Genomic DNA, 19914 nt, shown 5'->3' on the forward strand with positions numbered 1-19914 from the left:
ATAAAACTATTTGTATTAATTAAAAAGATTTTTTAAAAACACAAATAAGACTGAAATTAAGACAGCCATGTTATCAGCCTATCATTAGTGTGATTGTACTTCAGTTACTAACCTAAACAAATTCAGCATTGTATTGGACTACATTTCTATTCTATTCTTTTTTTTTTAAGATTTTATTTATTTTTTCTTGAGAGACAGAGAGAGAGAGAGGCAGAGACACAGGCAGAGGGAGAAGCAGGCTCCATGCAGGAAGCCCGACATGGGACTCGACCCCGGGGTCTCCAGGATCATACCCTGGGCTGAAGGCGGCACTAAACTGCTGAGCCACAGGGGCTGCCCTCTATTCTTTTTTTAATTTGAGAATGACTGAGTAGGGGCTTTAGCCACTTATGGTTATTTAGGGAGAGGTAAAGGAAGGCACTAACTTAAGTAGGGGCCAAAGACAAATCACACCCCTAACATAACTTTGTCTCTGGTACCATCCCCACTGAATATTTGTAGGCTTATTCTGTGTAGATAGGACTTATGGGTTATATCCTAACGTGCTGAGTACTCCTTGGCGTAGAAATGCTACTTCTGTACCAGAAGAAATTTAGAAGTAATTATTCTATGGTTTCACAAATATATTTGATAGGAGTAGAGTTATTCATCATATGGTTCAGTTCGTTAGTAGGTCTACTAGCTGCTTGTCAGATATGTTAGCACTTTTTAAAAGAACAGTTGAAGAAGAAGAAATTTGATTCACTTTCTTCCAGCTATGGAAGAGTTTGCCATCTGAATGTACTGACTCTAATTATGGATATATAGAGAATGTTTAGGTATTTGGAACAGAAATGAGATTATCCAGGAAAGGTAGATATGGGGAGAAGAAAGAAGCGTAGTTTCAGTCCAGGTGTGGAAAAATGCTATGAACCATAAAACAATGCTCAATTACTTAAAAGGTATTTTTCACATTTTCAAGGGTCCTCCTGGCCCATCTGGTGAGGCTGGCCCACCAGGTCCTCCTGGAAAAAGGGTAAGTTTTTGAAATTCTTTATTTGAAACATCCACTCATTATCTACTGTGTATAAACATTTGTTTAATATTTGTAAGCTGTAGGCAGTACATTACAATGATGCTGAAAGTTATAAGTCATGGAGAACAGGGTAATCTCTTTTGTTTGTCAAAATTCTTATTAAAATAGAACACACATGGACAGATTTAATCTGTCACAATGAACAGTAGTTTCCCACTCCTCTGAGCTGAGGTCTCCCTCTGGATGAATGTAGGCTGTTATAAAAGATGTATGGAATCCTGAACTCCCACTCTTGGTGGGCTACAGGAAGATGAGATGCTGCAGTCTAGCACTAGCTAAAACCGTTGTAAAAACCTAAATGCAAGCATCAATAGAAAGAGCACAGGACTCAGTTACCATGTGGTGTTAGCTTGCTTTCACATGGTCCAGCTTCTCTGGTTTGGAAACATGGCAGGATTTCAACAAAAGAGGACAGTAAAATAGAAATAAATAGATCTTGTTCAAAATATTGGCTCCAGGGGATCTTGGGAGATTTACTTCAACTGCCTTTTTCTTAAGATTGTACTATTTTCATTATAAAACTCTGTTGACCTGCCTCTTGCAGCACTTACATCAATGTACATTGTTCTTCTGCACCACCTTCAGTCTATTTTGTGACCTACCAGCAAACAAAATATGTGGTAAACATCAAAATATATTTCTTAGGTTCATTCTCCTTTCAGTAATCCTAAGGCACAGAATACCTGGGATCACTGTTGTTTTCTAATTTTTTTTTTTTAGTATTTATTTATTTATTTTTTTATGATAGTCACAGAGAGAGAGAGAGAGAGGGGCAGAGACACAGGCAGAGGGAGAAGCAGGCTCCATGCACCGGGAGCCTGATGTGGGATTTGATCCCGGGTCTCCAGGATCACGCCCTGGGCCAAAGGCAGGCGCCAAACCGCTGCGCCACCCAGGGATCCCATGTTTTCTAATTTTTTTAAATTTTAATTCAATTAGGCAATATGTAGTACATCATTAGTTTCAGATGTAGTATATTAGTTTCAGTTATTCATCAGTTGCATATACACCCAGCTTTCTAATGGTAGTTTGTTTTAGGGGGATTTGCATACTATACATCCTCATATACATACTGTATGAACAGATTTTAATTTTGTCCCTCAGCACTATAAATTTGAGTTAATATTTATAAGCATTTGTCTTTGCCAGAAATGAATTGTTTATATTACACATCATCTCTGAATACAGTTTTCTCTTCACTGACCAAGTGCTTTTTTTTTTTTTCCTTCCTCCTTCCCCCTTCTTCTTACATTCTAACAATATTCTAGTTTATGTGCTGCTGAAGTGAGCACAGATTCTGGCAATATTCTAAATAATATTATTTTTGTTTTGTTTTGTTTTGTTATTGGCAACGCCAAAGCATGGCCTGGGTGGGGAAAAAAAATACATTACAAACCAACCATTGGGCTGTTATTCTTAGAAAGTAATTACAAAGTGTAACATGATTTTTGAGATCTCTTGCCTACTTTTGCCTGCAGTCTGAATGCTATTAAAACTTTCTAGATGGATGAGTAGATGATAATAAACCTTCCTAATAGAATATTGATCAGAATGTTGCGAGTGGCAGTGATACTGAGAAACAAGATTCTAACTGTTATTGAACAAGTAGGAAAATTAAGTTGTCATTTGTAGTACACGAGCATTCTGTCGTGTATTTGTAATACTGGGGAAAAATGTACATTTCCTCAAGGCACTTGAATATTGTACAGTTTGTGTCAATAAACCATGGAATTTTAATACAAGTTATCATTATAGCCTTTTGAAACCAAGAGCTAGTTCCATGCTCTTATATTGAAAAAAATTCTAGAGATCACTAAAATAATTTAAACATTATGAAATGCACAAAATGTACCTTTTAAATGGAATTTTAAAGACTTCAGCTCATATTGCCAGTGGAAAGTCCACGATAAAAAATTAAAATCATTGATATTAACTGGTAGAAATACAGAAAAAAAACTATCTGTATATATATATACACACACCATTTAATGCATATATATTCTTATCATATACACAAGTTATTATGTTTGTGCATATATTCTTATTAAATATTCTTTCTATCCCTATGCCTGTATGCATGAATGTGAATGGTCAAAAATAAAGAACTAGAAGGAAACACCCCTTCCACATGTACCCAACACTACGATTCAGATCAGAGATGACATTCTTAGGAAAGCCTTCCCTACTGTCAAACTAGAACATGCCTACTTCATCTTTGCATATTTTATAAAGTACTGTCTTTGTTAATTTTGATGTCCATCTTCATAACTAAACTTCATGAACTCCTTAGGATTTCATGGGTTTTTTGTTTTTGTTTTTGTATTCTCCATGCACAGCACATTTCTGGCATGTAAAGACAACTTAAATATTTTTATATGAATGGAAGAATAGACAAATTATAGAATAATACTGCAAAATGTGAATAGTGGAGAGAGACTTATGCTTTGTGTTTTATATGAAGTATACTTCTCATGATGAAGAAAATCCCATGTAACAGTGGCTACTGGTAGAGATTTTAATGGGGGGGCCCGTTTTATTTTCTCATGTTTTAGGAGGCATTTTCCAATCAGAACACTCATTAGTTCATGAAAGTACAGTAAGTGTAATGTTTGCTAGGTTAAGTCCTTGATCATCTGTTTATGCAGATATATGAAAAATAAATGACTAAAACAAGAGTTTGTCCATACGCATTATTAATTTTTTTTTATTCTCCTAGAAAAAGTGTGTTTTTCTGTTTCCATCCCAGTCTTTCTTAAAAAAAGAATCTGTGCCATCTGGAAAAAAAATATAAGTAAATGAAATTGGGAAAAATGAGATAAAGAACAGAGAAAATCCATTTAATATGGATTTCCACCATGACAGATATAGGCATTCATTCAAAGAGGGAAGAAATTCTTTTGGGATGGAGAAACTCTATTTGAATCACAGTTTTGTGTTTGTGTTGTAGTTTACTTGTATTTAAATTCTCTAGGCTCTTCAAACTCGGATTTTCTTTTCTTCCTCACAGTAAAAGCAATATTTATGTTACAATTTTAGACAGCCAATGACTTGCTTATTTGTAAAGCTAGATGTTTATAAATTTTCTATTCTATATGTCCAGGTGTGTAAATGCAATTCTTTGGAAAGACTCCATATCTCTATGCCACTAGTTTAAGGAAAAACCTTAATAGAATAAGGAAAAGCTCATTGTTCAGCTGAATCTCATAATTTCTGTTTCCAAAATCGTAATCATTATGGTTGTTTAGGTTTGCATATGTTATTATTTCAAACATCACACCAAAATAATTTATGACAACATTTTTAACACTGGAAATTATTTGAAACTGATGCTTCTATACCAAAATCCTCTCGCATAGTAGCAGAAAATTAAAAAGAAACACTTAAGTTTTAAGCATGTATTATTGTTAACATAATGCTGCTGCCTCAGGAGACTGCTTCAGAATTTGTACATTTCTTCCTTTGGGTTGAGGCACAATGTGTGTCTAATCATATATGGCATTACAGTGATGATATTGAGAAAATAATGACCAAGGCTATATTCATTGATTCTCTCTGAGATAAATGAGTTCACAGAATGCTCTGAGTTTGATGAAGTGCTTGATACTCATTTCAATGTGGTTTTAAAAGACCATATGAAAGACTAGCATGTGCTCACCATTAGCATATTAATATGGCATCTGAAAGAGAGAAAGTCATCCTCCTGCCTCACCTTATTTTTGCCAATTAACACCATCTCTCCAACCTCCAACCTCAATCACAGTTGTTGTGAGTACAATGCATTGCAAAAATTGAAATAAACAGATGGAAAACAAGAGAGACTGGGGGAAAATGAAATGTAATTTTTTAGAGATCATGGAGTTTCTTATTTAGACTGTTTGTACTTCTGTTTGAACTTGTGCAGAAAATTTCAACACTAGATTGAATTTTAATGCTTGTTAAATAATAATAAAAGATTCAGTTAATTAATGGAAGTGAAATATTTTATTTTATATTTTATAATTATTTTAAATTGTAAATTTTATGTCTTAGAATAAATTATTACAAATATATATTGGGGGTAGCTTTATAGGCTAAAAGCATTCTTATTGTACAGGTACAATAGAATGCGCCCTTTTTTGTTGATTTGAAAGATATTAAGAAATGGCATAAGTGATGATCCAGTGTAATTAATGGAAATAAAATTTAGATATACCGAGAATTATAATGTCTTAGCTTGAAAAATTCATTATTTCTTTGATACCTTGGATGTTGTATTATGTACTATAAATGATTCTTTTCTCATTTTGCTATAAGATTTAGAAATGTCATGTTATATTTCACAGATGATTATGCAAATGCAAGAAGGAAATATGAGTATCAGATTTCAAAATCTGATTATATATTTCAGGATTATATTATATCTCATTTTTTAGCCAACTCAAAATTTTCCAGTTAAAATAAGTAGTTTCAAACATGGAATTTATATTTTTCAGGTATTATAGACAGAATGGGTAGAAAAAGTAATTTGTTGACATGGTGCCTACAAATGTAGTTTGAGAGACTATTTTGTTTGACCTGACTCTTAGGTTGCCAACATGGTGAAAAATATAGGTAAAATGCTTTAATGTATAAAAGAATACCTAATAATTGTAGTAATGATAGTAACGATAGCCAATGTTTGCTCAATTTTTTTTTTTAATGTCCCAGGCACTGTTATACGCCATTTACATTTCTCAATTCATTGAGTTCTTATGACAACTCTGGGAAATAGCTCCTATTGTTCTCCACTTTTTGCATAGAAGTAAACTGAAGAGCTGCCATGGTGTATAACTTCCTAAAGATCACAAAGCTAATTAGTGGCAGAGCCAGGATTTGAAGTCAGGCAGTCTAAGTCCAGGCTTTATGCTCTTAAAGCACCAGATTCCATATCTGTATTTGATACTACTACACTGGAAAGCTTGAAAGATACTTTTACATGTGTTATCTCATTTAAATTTAACAACAGTTCTGTAGCAAGAAAATTTTTCTTGGTAATATTTTAACGGATGAAAGAACTGAAGTTTGGGAATACTAATAAATTGTAAAAAATCAAAAAGCCAATGAAAAAAGAAAAAGAGAACTGGGTTGACAGATATCTTACAAAAATACAAATATGGTCGAGAAGCAATATTATGAATAGCTTTAAACAGATTAATAATTAGCATCTCTCCATAGCAATCTATGCAGCTCTGCAAAAGTCAGGCAAACACCAGAATATCTCATAAGCTTTTGGATAACATATGGAGTGTGAAGATTTTTTTTTCCGCTCTGGCTCTAATATTAGGTTTTAAAAGTAATAACTATTTTTATGTAACTTATTTATGTGAATTGCATAGTTCGGGAAAATGAAAATTTCTGCTGATAGTCAAGATTTTAAATGTTGTGCTGCCCTAGTTTGAAGATGATCCTATAAGAATGCATAACATATGGATGCTCTAAGATTGAGAAAGGAGCCAATCTTGAACCACACTTTAGGATGGAAGTGCAATCTGATAGATGCACTTAGATCCTAATTCTACAACATAATACATGATACCTGAGAATTTAAAATACTAAGGTGACTAAGTCATCAGTTTCTTAAAAAAAATTATCTTGACTGTTTCTTTACACTGACATGATGTGCTTATCTGTCAATCTGTGCTTAATTTATTTTTAATATTTTAAATGAAAGTTTTATATAAAAGGGTTTTGATTTTTTTCTTTTCTCATCATGCTTTAAACTAAATAGCTATAGACAACCACAGTTTGTCAGAATTTGTTTTGTTTGTTAGAATTCTGTTACAAATTAAGCCAGAGTAGTTGTGAGCAATTCCTCAGCTATATTATTTTTATATGCAATATATATTTTAAGTGTAATTTTATGTTTATAGGGTCCTCCTGGAGCTGCAGGTGCAGAGGGAAGACAAGGTGAAAAAGGTGCTAAGGTAAAATACATGTTTGAATGGCTTATACATAAATTGAACAACATCGATTGCAATACTTTTAATAATATAAAACTATCTTTCCTCATTATTAATGCATTCACATATTTTTTCTTCTAACAGGGAGAAGCAGGTGCCGAGGGTCCTCCTGGAAAAACTGGTCCAGTCGGTCCCCAGGGACCTGCCGGAAAGCCTGGGCCAGAGGGTCTTCGGGGCATCCCTGGCCCAGTGGTGAGCATCTGTGCTAAACGATGTCATTTGAAAATATTTTATTTCCAAAAAAATTAAGAATGAAAAGGTTTATGCCAGGATTGTTTCATGAGGTATTTTGTGGATGTTTTATGGGAATTCAGTAAATGTTATGCAATAATTAAAGTCAGATACTCTTAAGATATTTAGATATGTCATTTATTTAATAAGTTCAAGGTGAAATTCCAACAGAGAAAGGCAGAATAGAAAACTAAATCCTATGAACTTAAGATGTTCAGTTTTTATACATGCATCCATATAGACATACACAAAATAGAAAGATTGAAAATTGCTTATAGCATACCATAGATATTCCCCATGTGATGTTTGCTTTCTTTCTTTTTGTATTTCCAAAATTGAAAGAAAAAATGTATGTATCCTTTTGTTAATTAAAAAAAATCAATTGTTTCTTTTCCATAGGGAGAACAAGGTCTCCCTGGAGCCGCAGGCCAGGATGGGCCTCCTGGTCCTATGGTGAGTATGATCTTTTCTGTTATTTAGAGGGAGAATTCAAGAAACAAATTTATTTATAAGCAAGAATTTCTGAAGTTTTATGTTATAAATTAGCTTATACTTTGTCCAACATTCAAGGAAGTGCATTACTTAGATCTAAAAAGACGAAAGTAATCCTGATCGGTTATTTGGAAAATGTGTCATTTGATCAAATCTTTCCTTTCTTATGTCCTTTGGATAAAAAAAAAAAAAAAAATATTTCCACTCTGAATAAAATGCCACTAATAGCCTCGCCAGTTCTTTTCTAAATGTGGACAGTTCCCCCAAATGCATGCAATTACACTTAGTTTCCTGGCACTTCATTTAAAAGAATGACATTGGCACAGGCATATAGTGATTCCTTCACCAAATAAATTGTTCTCTTCAATGAGTCATACGTGCTGGAAGATAAAACATTAACCTCCATTAGTGAAGAAAGGCATCATTACTACAACTGAAGCTTGGTTACTATCATAAACCCTGTGTGCAAACATGCTTGAGATATGCAACAGAGCATTTAGTTGACCAGCACACTGTACATGGGATGGGAGTGTATTATAGGTGCCAAGGCTATCTTCGCAACTGAATTTTGGCATAGGTGAGAAACCAAGTCTTGACTTTAATATCATTGTTTTTTGGGTGACAGATTCTATTTTATGGTAGAGGTATTTGAAATTCATTGTTCAGAAATGGTTGCATGTAAAGGGATTAATCAAAATAGTCAATAATGCATACCATTATGCACGTGGGATGCAAGTTGGTTCAAAAAGTCAAATGCTTCTGTAGAGCAATTCATATTTTACAAAAGTACCTCTTATCATGAATATATTAATTACCTCAGAGATGCATTCTCAGAAAGCCATCAAAACTAGGATTCAGGCGCACCTGGGTGGCTCATTCGGTTGAGCATCTTCCTTCAGCTCAGGTCTTGATCCTGAGGTCCTGGGATCTGAGTCCCATATCCGACTCCCTGCTCCACAGGGAGCCTGCTTCTCCCTTTCCCTCTGCCTCTGCCTCTGCCTTTCTCTCTGTGTGTGTCTGTCTCTCATGAATAAATTAAAAAATCTTTTTTAAAAAAGATTTATTTAATAAAACCCTGGGATTCATAATCTTATTTATTGAGGAGAAATTTTGGCCATTCCTTTTAGTAAAAATGCCACAAAATATACCAAGAATTTCGTATTACAAGAGACTTTTTTTTTAAAACTTTCACTGAAAAGTTAAATATCATTTATTTTAGTATCAGGATAAAAGTCACCAAATTTTGAATGACCTTCATCAGGAGATTATCAAATCTGTACATGACCCGATCAGCATAGGCACGGGGCCCTGGTTGAAGCAGAGTGGGCTTCAAGTCTGTGCCACTATTTAGGGAATATTCTCCTTAGATATGGTAAGCTCCTAATTCTAGAGTCAGAGTCTGGAAAAAATAATAATTTGCCTTAATGTCACCTTAAAATATGCCAGAGATTTTTTTCTTGTTATTTCAGATTTTCCAATAAGTATTCTGACCTTTATCCAGATGAAATTAAAAAAAAAAAAAAAAAAGAAACATCATACTGGAGATTTCCTTCAGATAATATTAAAAATAAAACCATCAGATGTATCACCTGATTCCAGCTTGTAAAAGTTTATATTTTTGACCCTTAGGTAAATGTGAGTTTACAGAGCAAGGGACAGAACATCTCAAACTCAAACCCTTTTAGGCAGAGTGAAGTGAAGAGCATCAGAATTCAGCAATATGAGTGCCATGCCTTTCTCTGGCTACTCGTTTTATCAGAGTGCACTTATAATGTGAATATATTGGAGCTTTTTCATAGCATCCATTAGTTTGACAATATCTAATTTTAATGAAAATGCTAGTTGATCCTCATGAAGTGAGGATGAGCAGAGAAACCATGCTTTTTATGGCAATTCAATGAGCTTTTCAACTCAGCCAAGAAAAATTTATTTTAGTAGGCAGTTTTTGATCATGGTTATTGGTTAAGGTCATTGGCTCTCAAGCCAAGCTCCCTGGTTTCAAAAACAAACACTACTACTTACTTGTTGGATGGCTTTAGGAAAGCTATTTATTTTCTTTTTAAGCTTTAGGTTTCTCATCTGTAAAATTAAAATACCAATAGCATCTATCTCTTGGGATGTAATGAAATTTAAATGAATTAAATGAGATATTAATATCTTCTACCTCATTAGGGTTCTTATGTTAATTAAATAAGTTATATGTAAAACACTTAGACCATTCATTGGTACCAGGTGCATCAAATAAAGAATGATTAATTGAATGAAATACTGTTTTGAAAAATAAACAATTTCATATTCTTAGTGAAAACTTATTCAAGTTGGGATGCCTGGCTGGCTCACTCCGTAGAATATTGTTGATATTGGTGTCATGAGTTTGCGCCCCATTTTGGGGGTAGAGTTTACTTTAAAAAAAAAGTCACTAAATTTGACCTCATTCATGCATACATACATATCATCAATAAACTTGTTTGAAAGACACTGACTATTAAAGCAAATGAAAAGGACTAACAAATTATGCTGACTTACAGCAGTTAGAGTCTAAGGTAAGTAAGTAAGTACTATAATAGAATTAAGCAAAGAATGCTAAATATATTCAGAGCAAGATTGTTAAAATGCCATCTCCTCTGGGGACCTTTCCCTCATCAAGAATATGGTAAGTTTATTAAAGAAGGAAAAGAGAGGTTTAAAGGTGGTTGGAAGGCTTAAAAAAAATGTGGGAGGTAAAAGTAAGAGGTTTCAAAACTCATATAAATTTGAATTAGTCTCTGAAATTAATCCACGTGAAATTCATCTGAATATTCTCTCCATAATGTGTTTTTCCTCATTATAATTATAAATGTATTCACACCCACATCCAAGTCTACACATGCTTCAGAAGTCTGTTTATCACGGCATTTCTGCAGCTACCCATTGGGTCTCTTTTCTCCTTCCCGAAGTTTGCCTGAAACTTCCTGCTGTAGGGTCCACTAGTCAGACAAAACCACAACATTCCCCTTTCCCCAACTTTTATATACAACTTAGCTGTTCAGTAAGTGCAACTTACTGAACTTTCATTGCTCCAGTTAGGCAGCTAACTAACTAGACAATTGCACTCTATCTAACAGAGCAGTTAGCAGTATGGGTGCCATTCCTTTTTCTGTGGCTTTTTGTTTTTATTAGAGAATATTTATATGCTTGCTTATAAACTTACTGTACTTATAAAGGTATTTTATATATAATCATGTTAACCTTTGGAGTGGAAATTCTTTGGGGTGAGAGTGAAACAGATCTTTTAAAACTTTTTAAAAAGGGGCACCTGGTTGGCTCAGTGGTTGAACCTCTCTGCCTTTGGCTCAGGTTCTGAGGTCCTAGGATCGAGTCCCACATCGGGCTCCCTATAGGGAGCCTCCTTCTTCCTCTGCTTATGTCTCTACCTCTCTCTCCGTGACTCTCATGAAAATATAAATAAAACCTTAAGAATAAATAAATATAACAAAACTTTTAAAATGATATGTGTTTGGTGTTTGTCCACCTGTAATCGTCTCTACTAGAGTTAGATATGGTAAAGTATTTATTTTTCACTTTAAAAGACATTTCTCATGGTAAAAATTAAACTCCTATATATGCACAAATTTTATGTACCTGTATATTTAGAATCACCATATGGAACTGAGGATAAATACTACATAGGGGAGCTAACAGAAGGCCGAGGACAATGATGATATTATATAAAGAATAATAAAAGGTTTTTAAAAATTGAATAAAATTTTTGAGTAGTCAACATGAAAAAGAGATGAAATTTTCCATACTATAATCATGCATGCCTTCTTTTACACATACCGATAAATAAAACATCTGATGGCATAATTTTCCAAACCATCAGGGTCTGAAAAAATGGTAGGATGGATTACTGAATTGCAGTTTCTAATTTTTTATGCTATATTTGAACTGTCTGTAGACAAGATTGAGATGTGTAGTATTCCATAATGATTAACCAGGTTCAAACAACAAAGCATTTGCTTTTCACCAAATTAAAAATTATTTCACAATATTACATTCTAAATAAAGTGCAGGATTTACAGTTTCTTTAAACTTCAATGCACTAGAGTTTTGAGATGCATATCAAAGCAAACATTCTGTAAAGAATAATACTGCAGGGGTAAATGTTTGATTGTGTATTCTAAACACTTAAGAATCTATCATCCCTGTTTTCCTTTTCACTTTATTACTTATGAATTATGCATTTCCCTGGGGTTTTCCAATTTACAATATCCCAAATAGGAAATAGAAAATATGTACTTGGAATAACATTTTTATATGCAGAATTGATATTTCTGATATGTTCCAAGTTCAGAGGGTTATTTACAACTGCTATCAATATCATAACTTCACCAATTTCTATTTCCAACTGATGAAAATGATAAACTGATTTTGCCTGATAAATCCGTCCTCAGATAAAGTTTGCAAGTTCATAAGAAATTCTTAGCTTAGAGGAATTAGTCCTCATTTCCTCTAACTCTTTTATATACATTTATAGAAATGATTTAAAATGCAGTATAAACACAAATAATATCTAATGTATTTCTCATTACGCCTGAGTAATTAGACTTCCAGTATTTCTTCTCCTTCCTCCTCCTCTTCCTTTTCCTCCTCCTCTCCACCTCCTCCTCCTTCTCTTTTTTCCCCATTTTAGTTTATACTATTAAAATATGGTGAGAAAGCTGACTGAGAACTATTTGTAACAATTCAAAAATGAAAGTTAATAATTTATATTATACTTCACTGTCTATATAGTACTTTTGTAGGTCTGATTTTTCTTCCATTATTAGAATACTATGACAGTTATTACATATTACCTTCTTAAATGAAACTCAGAGATAGTAAGTAATATATCTAAGATCACCCAACTAATATGTGGTTAGATTTAAGACTCTGAGTGAAGCAGTGATTAGGATATTGGTGTCCAGCAAGCAACATCCTTAGTAATTCTCTCGCATAGACCAAAATTTTTGTAACATATTACATGCCTAAGAAAGTTTGAATGTAAAATGAGACATGAAGAAAGTCTGGCCTGTACATAGTTTTATATTTTCAGTCTAGAGAATGTATTTACTTTTAATTTACATATGTCAGTTTTAACCAATATTCTTAAAAGATTTCTGCTACTGCTACAAGTATATGGTTCTTTCATGCAGTTATATTTTTATTAAAACTATTTTTTCTTACTATTCTATGCCACCTTGTTATAACATATAGAATCTTTTGCATTTATCCTGATGGTGACGTGGTCTCAGGAAATTATTTGAGTGTTTCCACTAATCATTGATATTATCCTTTTAAAATGTGCTGTTGGGCAACATTATTTTCCTAATTGATGATTCATCATGCATTTCTGATACGATCAGAAAATAATAAATATGAAATATAATTATAATTTAAAAATTATTGAACTAGTAGAACCAAATAGGTAATGCTCATATTTTAACATATATGAGATATTTTATACGCTTCTGATTTGAATATTGATTTAACCCGATTTGGGACCTAATGCCACAGAGCCATGCCTCCCAAACAGTAATGAGTTATCAAATCTATGAAACAGATTGCTGGTCTCTTAACTTCAAAATTTCAGATTCAGATGGTCTGAATGAAACCCAAGAATTTGCTTTTCTAATAAAAAGTTCACAGAGAATGCTAATGCTACTGGTCTAAGGACCACACTTTGAGGTTCACTATGATAGGGTGTGAGTAAATAAGATGAAAGTCCAGTTTTCAAACCCAGCCCTAGAACATACTTGGAAGTAAATTTGGTAATTAGTGAAAGGATTTAAAGAGGAAAGGAGAGAAAATGAGTGGGAAATATCAGAGAGGGAGACAGAACGTGAGAGACTCCTAACTCTGGAAAATGAACAAGGGGTAGTGGAAGAAGACGTGGGTGGGGGGATGGGGTGACTGGGTGACAGACACTGAGGGGGGCACATGACGGGATAAGCACTGGGAATTATATTATATGTATAACCATACTATATGTTGGCAACATATAGTATGTATCCATACTATATGTTGGCAAATCGAACTCCAATAAAAAATACATTCTCAAAAAAAAAAAATACGTTCTCAAAAAAAACACCTTGGTAATTTCTTTGTCATCTACATTTTGTCTGTCAGGTTTTGAACAAAGTAGCATGATTATTTTACACAAAAGAAGGTCTAAGGTGAATTAAAATAAATTTCTGTCTGAGGATTATTTTCTCCTTAGTAGAAGAACATTATTAGGCACATTTAAAATTGCATGTATTTTCTATGAAAATAATTTGAATCTATTGTTAATGGAATGATGTAGGGAAATTGTTCACTTTTATATCAATACTTACAGAATTTCAAATTAATTCAGGAATTAAAACAAATATAATTATATATAATAATAGTCCAAAATACTGTTGTTACACAGTACTAATTGTACTAGCCACATTCTGACTTTCCCCTGATGATCAGAAATTCAGTTTAAGATGTAGATGTGAGAAAGTAAGGAGTGGAAAAGGCTCATCTATTCAATCTCATGAAACAGGAATCATAATCCTCAATTTACAGATGAGATAACTGCAGCTTTTTTTGGTTAGCTAATTTAAATTGCTAATAGGAGACACGGGCTTCTATCCTAAATTTATCCTATCCTGAGCCCATACTTTTTATATTACATCATATAACTTGGATCAGATCCATAGCTTTTCATACTTTAAATTCACAAAAATGTTGGACTGGGACTTACATGCTCCTCTCACACTGAAGATTCTAAGTGTCTGGATAGAAAGGAAAAAAAAAAATTACTCATGGTAGCCTTGAAGAAGATACAACAAAAAGTGAACACTCATGGTATAGTGTGGTAAAAGTCAAAGCCTTTTGTTTTCTAAGTGCCATGTTAAAAATAGTTACTGAAATTATAATTCCAAAATTCAATTCAATATAAATAGAGAAACTGTAGAAATATTTTGCTTTGTTTTTCTGGATGCCTCACTATTGCAGGTAGTAGTGACCTACATTCTGTAGCATTATCTTGACTTGGATTTCATCGATCACACCCTTACTATCCATCCTTTAGTGTCAGTTACGTTTCTTCCGACAGAATCTCTAGCCTGCAGTTTCATTTGTCATTAATTTCACAAGAAGGGTCATATTTTGTGATGCCTTTGATATGGAATACACTGACTTTTATATAAAAACGTTTGTTAGGGACGCCCGGTGGCTTAGCGGGTGAGCGTCTGCCTGTGGCTCAGGGCAGTCCCACGTTGGGCTCCCTGCGTGGGGCCTGCTTCTCCCTCTGCCTGTGTCCCTGCCTCTCTCTGTGTGTCTCATGAATAAATAAATAAAATCTTTAAAAAATGTGTTAAAAAGTCATCAATATGAATAATTCCATGGGTAGGGGTCAGGACTGAGTAAGTTGAAGTCATACCATGATTTTCATCAAAATATAATTCAGCATAAATGAGTAAATGTCTTATCATTGGACCATAAAAAAGGTTAAATTAGTAAAATAAAGATGATTATATGAAGAAAACGAATTGCCTTATTATTAAATTTACAAATCATTTAGATAAAACATTGTTCAGGAATTACAGTTTAAAATACCATCTTGGGAGTTTGATTAGGAAAAGTAGTTATCAAAAGTCAGATGAGTGTTAAAAATTTACTGAGTTTTTTTTTTTAATTTTACAGGAAATACTGTAATGTATTTGAGTTTAGCACAGAAATATTTGGTTGATTTGATGTATAATTTGGAAATCACTTCTAAAATTAGGGTATTTAAAAATCTATCCTCCATTTTCAGTTTAAAGACCATATAAACCATGTCTTATTCCTAATTTCATATTTATGTAGTCAAACCTATCGATACTATGCTTTATAACTATAGTTAAATATTAAGCCATGGAATTTTAAACAAGCAAAATTATTTAGAATCCTGAAAAATAAACACTAAACATTATTGTTTTTGAAAACTGTCAGATTACCAAAGCCAAACATTCCTTGTGGAGAGTAATGATCCTCTAACTCATACCCACTCTATATATGTTTATTATTTCTCATTATTTAGGGACCTCCTGGCTTACCTGGTCTCAAAGGTGACCCCGGCTCCAAGGGTGAGAAGGTGAGAATAAAAGCACAAGTTATTACAATTTTGACATCCTAATAGTAGAGACAATAACTTTGTGGATATAGATGACTCAAAAGGAAATTTCAATGAATATCTTTGTCCTTCTAACCAAGGAAAAAGCTGTCAATCCTCTGTTTCCCAGATGAATTTAGAGAAGAGAAAATATACAAAGTCATAGTGAAAAATGTATCAGAATTCAGTGTTATATTTTTTCAATGTCCCCTTGTAGGAACCATACGGAGAAAGCATATGGTTATACTAAAATAACCCTTCAGAAAATAAACAGATGGAATAACAAAATGTCCACTTTTATGTTTTTAAACATGAAAATAAAAAATTTAAACTAGAATACCTTTGAAATAATAACTTGATCTTCCAGAATGTACGCTGAGTCGCACCAAATAATGAAAGAAAATAAGCCTTTTTAGAATGCCACTAATGTTTCTGTATTATTTTTAAATCTCCAAATGTCTCTGAAAAACTACAAAGTCTCAAGAGTAAAAATCATTTCATATAAAATATGGTGCTTATTAAAATAATGACTTTTCAGTTGTTTATTTCATCAATATTATATATGGTCATTGTTAGTCTCTTAGTTGAGAGAATTCTTTTTAAGTAAATGAAACACTGAAAATATTTTCAGAAAGCACTTTGTTCCCTAATACTCCTCCTCACTGATAAAAATCTCACTTAAGCAGTAAATGATCCTGTTAGGTAAGAGGAAAACAGGTTCTTAATCCAAATATCCTTCAGAAAGGGTTAAATTTTTTATCTTTTTCTTTTACTTTTAGGTTTCATAAATTTAGCGTGTAATTATTTTATGACTATAATAGATGATTGTAATTTACATATTGTTAAATTTCTTTTCTCTGCCTTTTAAAGGGACATCCTGGTTTAATTGGCCTGATTGGACCTCCGGGAGAACAAGGTGAAAAAGGTGACAGAGGACTCCCTGGAACTCAGGGATCTCCAGGAGCAAAGGGGGATGGAGTGAGTAAAGATATAAATTATTCTCCTACTCCTTTCCAGTTGTACTCACATACACACACACACACACCTGCACACATTCCATTAAACGTGACCAATGAGGTGATTTAAAGCATCTTTAACCTCTTTAAGTCAATGGTGTTTTCAAAAAGAGGTTTACTTAACCTTAAAGTAATAAATTAAAAATATGAGAAGTTAGAAATCGTAAAAACTACAGTTCAACAGTTAATTACACAAAAATTTAGTGAATCCCCAAAACATACAAATCATTCTGAAGCTGCTTTATTCCTATAAAGGTATAGACACTGAAGCACATGGGAAAAAACAGATTATCTTGAAAAGTTATTTGTTAGATTCAGAGTGGAAAGTTTTAGGTTATTCTTATATATTCTTGCATAATCTAAAGTATGCAGTGTATGCTGTTATGCAAAACATGAAACAGAATAGCTGAGGAAAGCTCTAATTTGGATGATTTTCTCTACAGGGAATTCCAGGTCCTGCTGGTCCCATAGGTCCACCTGGTCCTCCAGGCTTACCAGTAAGTGCAAGATGAAATAATTTTTTAATGTAAACTTACAAATATACTGAAGTCATAAATTCTCTAGATTTTTTATCTTATCTTTTATCTTTTGCCTTTGCATTTTTTCTAGGGTCCTCAAGGTCCAAAGGGAACCAAAGGCTCTGCTGTAAGTACTTTTGCCTTTGGACTTTTATTTTTTGGGGGAAGTCCACTTAAATGCCTTGTTCTCTATTTATCTTGTTCCTTTTTTTTTTTCCTAAAAGGGACCTGCCGGCCAGAAGGGTGACAGTGGTCTTCCAGGGCCTCCAGGACCTCCGGTAAGTGCAGAGTAACAAGAGTAATGTTCTGGCAATTAGCATCCTGAGACTGCCAATGAATTATCTGAATTTATAAGAAGGGTGAAAAAAAAAGACATTCTGTCAAATGTCTTTGTGCTGATTTTTCTAGGAAATAGCAACTAGATTAATTACATGATCAGGTCCACATGCCAATATTTTTCTTTCAATTGAATAAAAAGATACATTAACTACATATTATGATAATCTTGTTTTTATTTGTTTCTGAAGAATATTATATCCTTTCTTATGTCACATTTTTGTGAAAGCAATTGATTGTATGCCACAAAGATGCATATATGTCTGACCACACAGGAATAAAGACAAAAGTTTAGAAAACTGACATTTTTTTCCTACTAAATATAATGATCATCCTAAAAGCAACAATAATTTCTAATATTTATTAATGCGGACTTTTTCCAGTCTTCACGTAACTACTAAGTGATAGATTTGCTTTGCTAGGGCTGCCGTAATAGGCACCACAAACAAGGTGGCTTAACTCATAGAAATGCATTGTCCAACAGTTCTCGAGGCCACAAGTCCTAGTTCAACCTATGGGAAGCATCCGCTCCTTCCAAGGTCTTGGAGGAAGGTCTGTTCCATGACCCTCTCCTTGGCTCATAGATGGCTGTCTTCTGTCTTTTCCCATCATCTTCTGTCTATGTGGGTCTCTATTCCCAAATTTCCTCCTTTTATAAGGTTATCAGTCATATTGGAATAGAATGCCCTTATATTTACTTAATTAATTATATCTACAGCAACCCCGTTTCAAAATAAGGTCTTACTTTAAGGTACAGGGGCTTAGGACTTCTACATATGAATTTTGTGGGACACAATCCATATCGCTGTGCACTTAACTATTTGGTATAGTTCTACTCTTGCAAATTCAAGTCTGGCTGCATTTTTTAAGTTTTTAAAATTTATACAATGTTAACTTCTATTTGAAACAAGTTAATGTGTATTAACTTGTGTATTATTAAGAGCTTGATGTTTCATAATATAAATTATTATCAAGCACAATAGACAACTCATTAGGTAGCATAATAACTTTAAAATGATATTTTAATCTTCAGAGACTAAAATCTAGTTGCAGAGATAGGACACGTAAATGAGGATTAATTAATAAATGAGAAAGTAACATACATATGTCCACACCAGTCTGTGTTACATTACTTATATAGAAAAAAGGTACAGAAATTATCTGATTTGTATCTACCTCATATGCTCACGAGATTCTTTAGAATAGAATTTACACAGTTTCTACATAAATATTTATATATGTATATGTGTATAGAAAACATTGAAAATAGGAAACACATTGAAAAGCTAAATTAGCTATAGTTTCTCCTAACAATGACATAACCAGTAATAATTATACAGAATATTTTACTTAAGAAGCAATTACATGCACGTTATCTCTTTCACAGGGTCCACCTGGGGAAGTCATTCAGCCTTTACCAATCTTGTCACCCAAGAAAACAAGAAGACATGCTGAAAACATGCAAGCAGATGCAGGGGATAATATTCTTGATTACTCGGATGGAATGGAGGAAATATTTGGTTCTCTCAATTCCCTGAAACAAGACATCGAGCATATGAAGTTTCCAATGGGTACTCAGACTAACCCAGCCCGAACTTGCAAAGACCTGCAACTCAGCCATCCTGACTTCCCAGATGGTATGTTAATAATACATGACACAGCAAGTGTACTGAACCTCTAAGTTATGAAGGCACATTGTCAGCTCATTAATTCTAGTTAAATGTTTAATATAGAATCTCAATAAAACTAAAGCAGGTGATTTAATTCCAATCTTGTAGACAGAAAAAGTCATTTACACCGTGCAATTCAAGATCTGCTTCAGAGAATCCTTGCCGGTTACATAAGGTTTCATTAAATTATGATAAGATCTTTTTGGATGATTATAGATAACATAAATGCATTTTCTATGTAATAACTATGATAGAAGGGGCTTTATGTGTCCGTGCATGTACACATTAATGTATAATTATTTATATCCTATAATCTAACTTATTTTACATCGATATGAGTAAAGTTAACATGATTAATAGCATACTACATCATATTTGACCCATTAGTTTAGCAATGATTTGTTGAACAGACTGAGAATTAGGATAGCTTGGGGCAAAAATTTATGTCATTGATCCAC

General features: G+C 33.4%; 1 protein-coding gene across 3 annotated transcripts in view; it reads left to right on the plus strand.

Annotated features, from left to right (window-relative positions):
- The window catches only part of COL11A1 (collagen type XI alpha 1 chain), a 197026-nt gene that overhangs the window by 167098 nt on the left and 10014 nt on the right, over positions 1-19914 (plus strand). For all 3 annotated transcript variants that reach the window (XM_038541182.1, XM_038541181.1, XM_038541183.1), the window contains 10 exons: positions 962-1015; positions 6964-7017; positions 7138-7245; positions 7684-7737; positions 15845-15898; positions 16787-16894; positions 17376-17429; positions 17542-17577; positions 17675-17728; positions 19174-19423. In XM_038541182.1, coding sequence (XP_038397110.1) covers positions 962-1015; positions 6964-7017; positions 7138-7245; positions 7684-7737; positions 15845-15898; positions 16787-16894; positions 17376-17429; positions 17542-17577; positions 17675-17728; positions 19174-19423 — 826 coding nt within the window. The remainder of the gene's footprint in view (positions 1-961; positions 1016-6963; positions 7018-7137; positions 7246-7683; positions 7738-15844; positions 15899-16786; positions 16895-17375; positions 17430-17541; positions 17578-17674; positions 17729-19173; positions 19424-19914) is intronic.

The sequence above is a fragment of the Canis lupus genome, chromosome 6 (genome assembly GCF_011100685.1).
Source record: "Canis lupus familiaris isolate Mischka breed German Shepherd chromosome 6, alternate assembly UU_Cfam_GSD_1.0, whole genome shotgun sequence".
NCBI classification, from domain to species: Eukaryota; Metazoa; Chordata; class Mammalia; order Carnivora; family Canidae; genus Canis; species Canis lupus.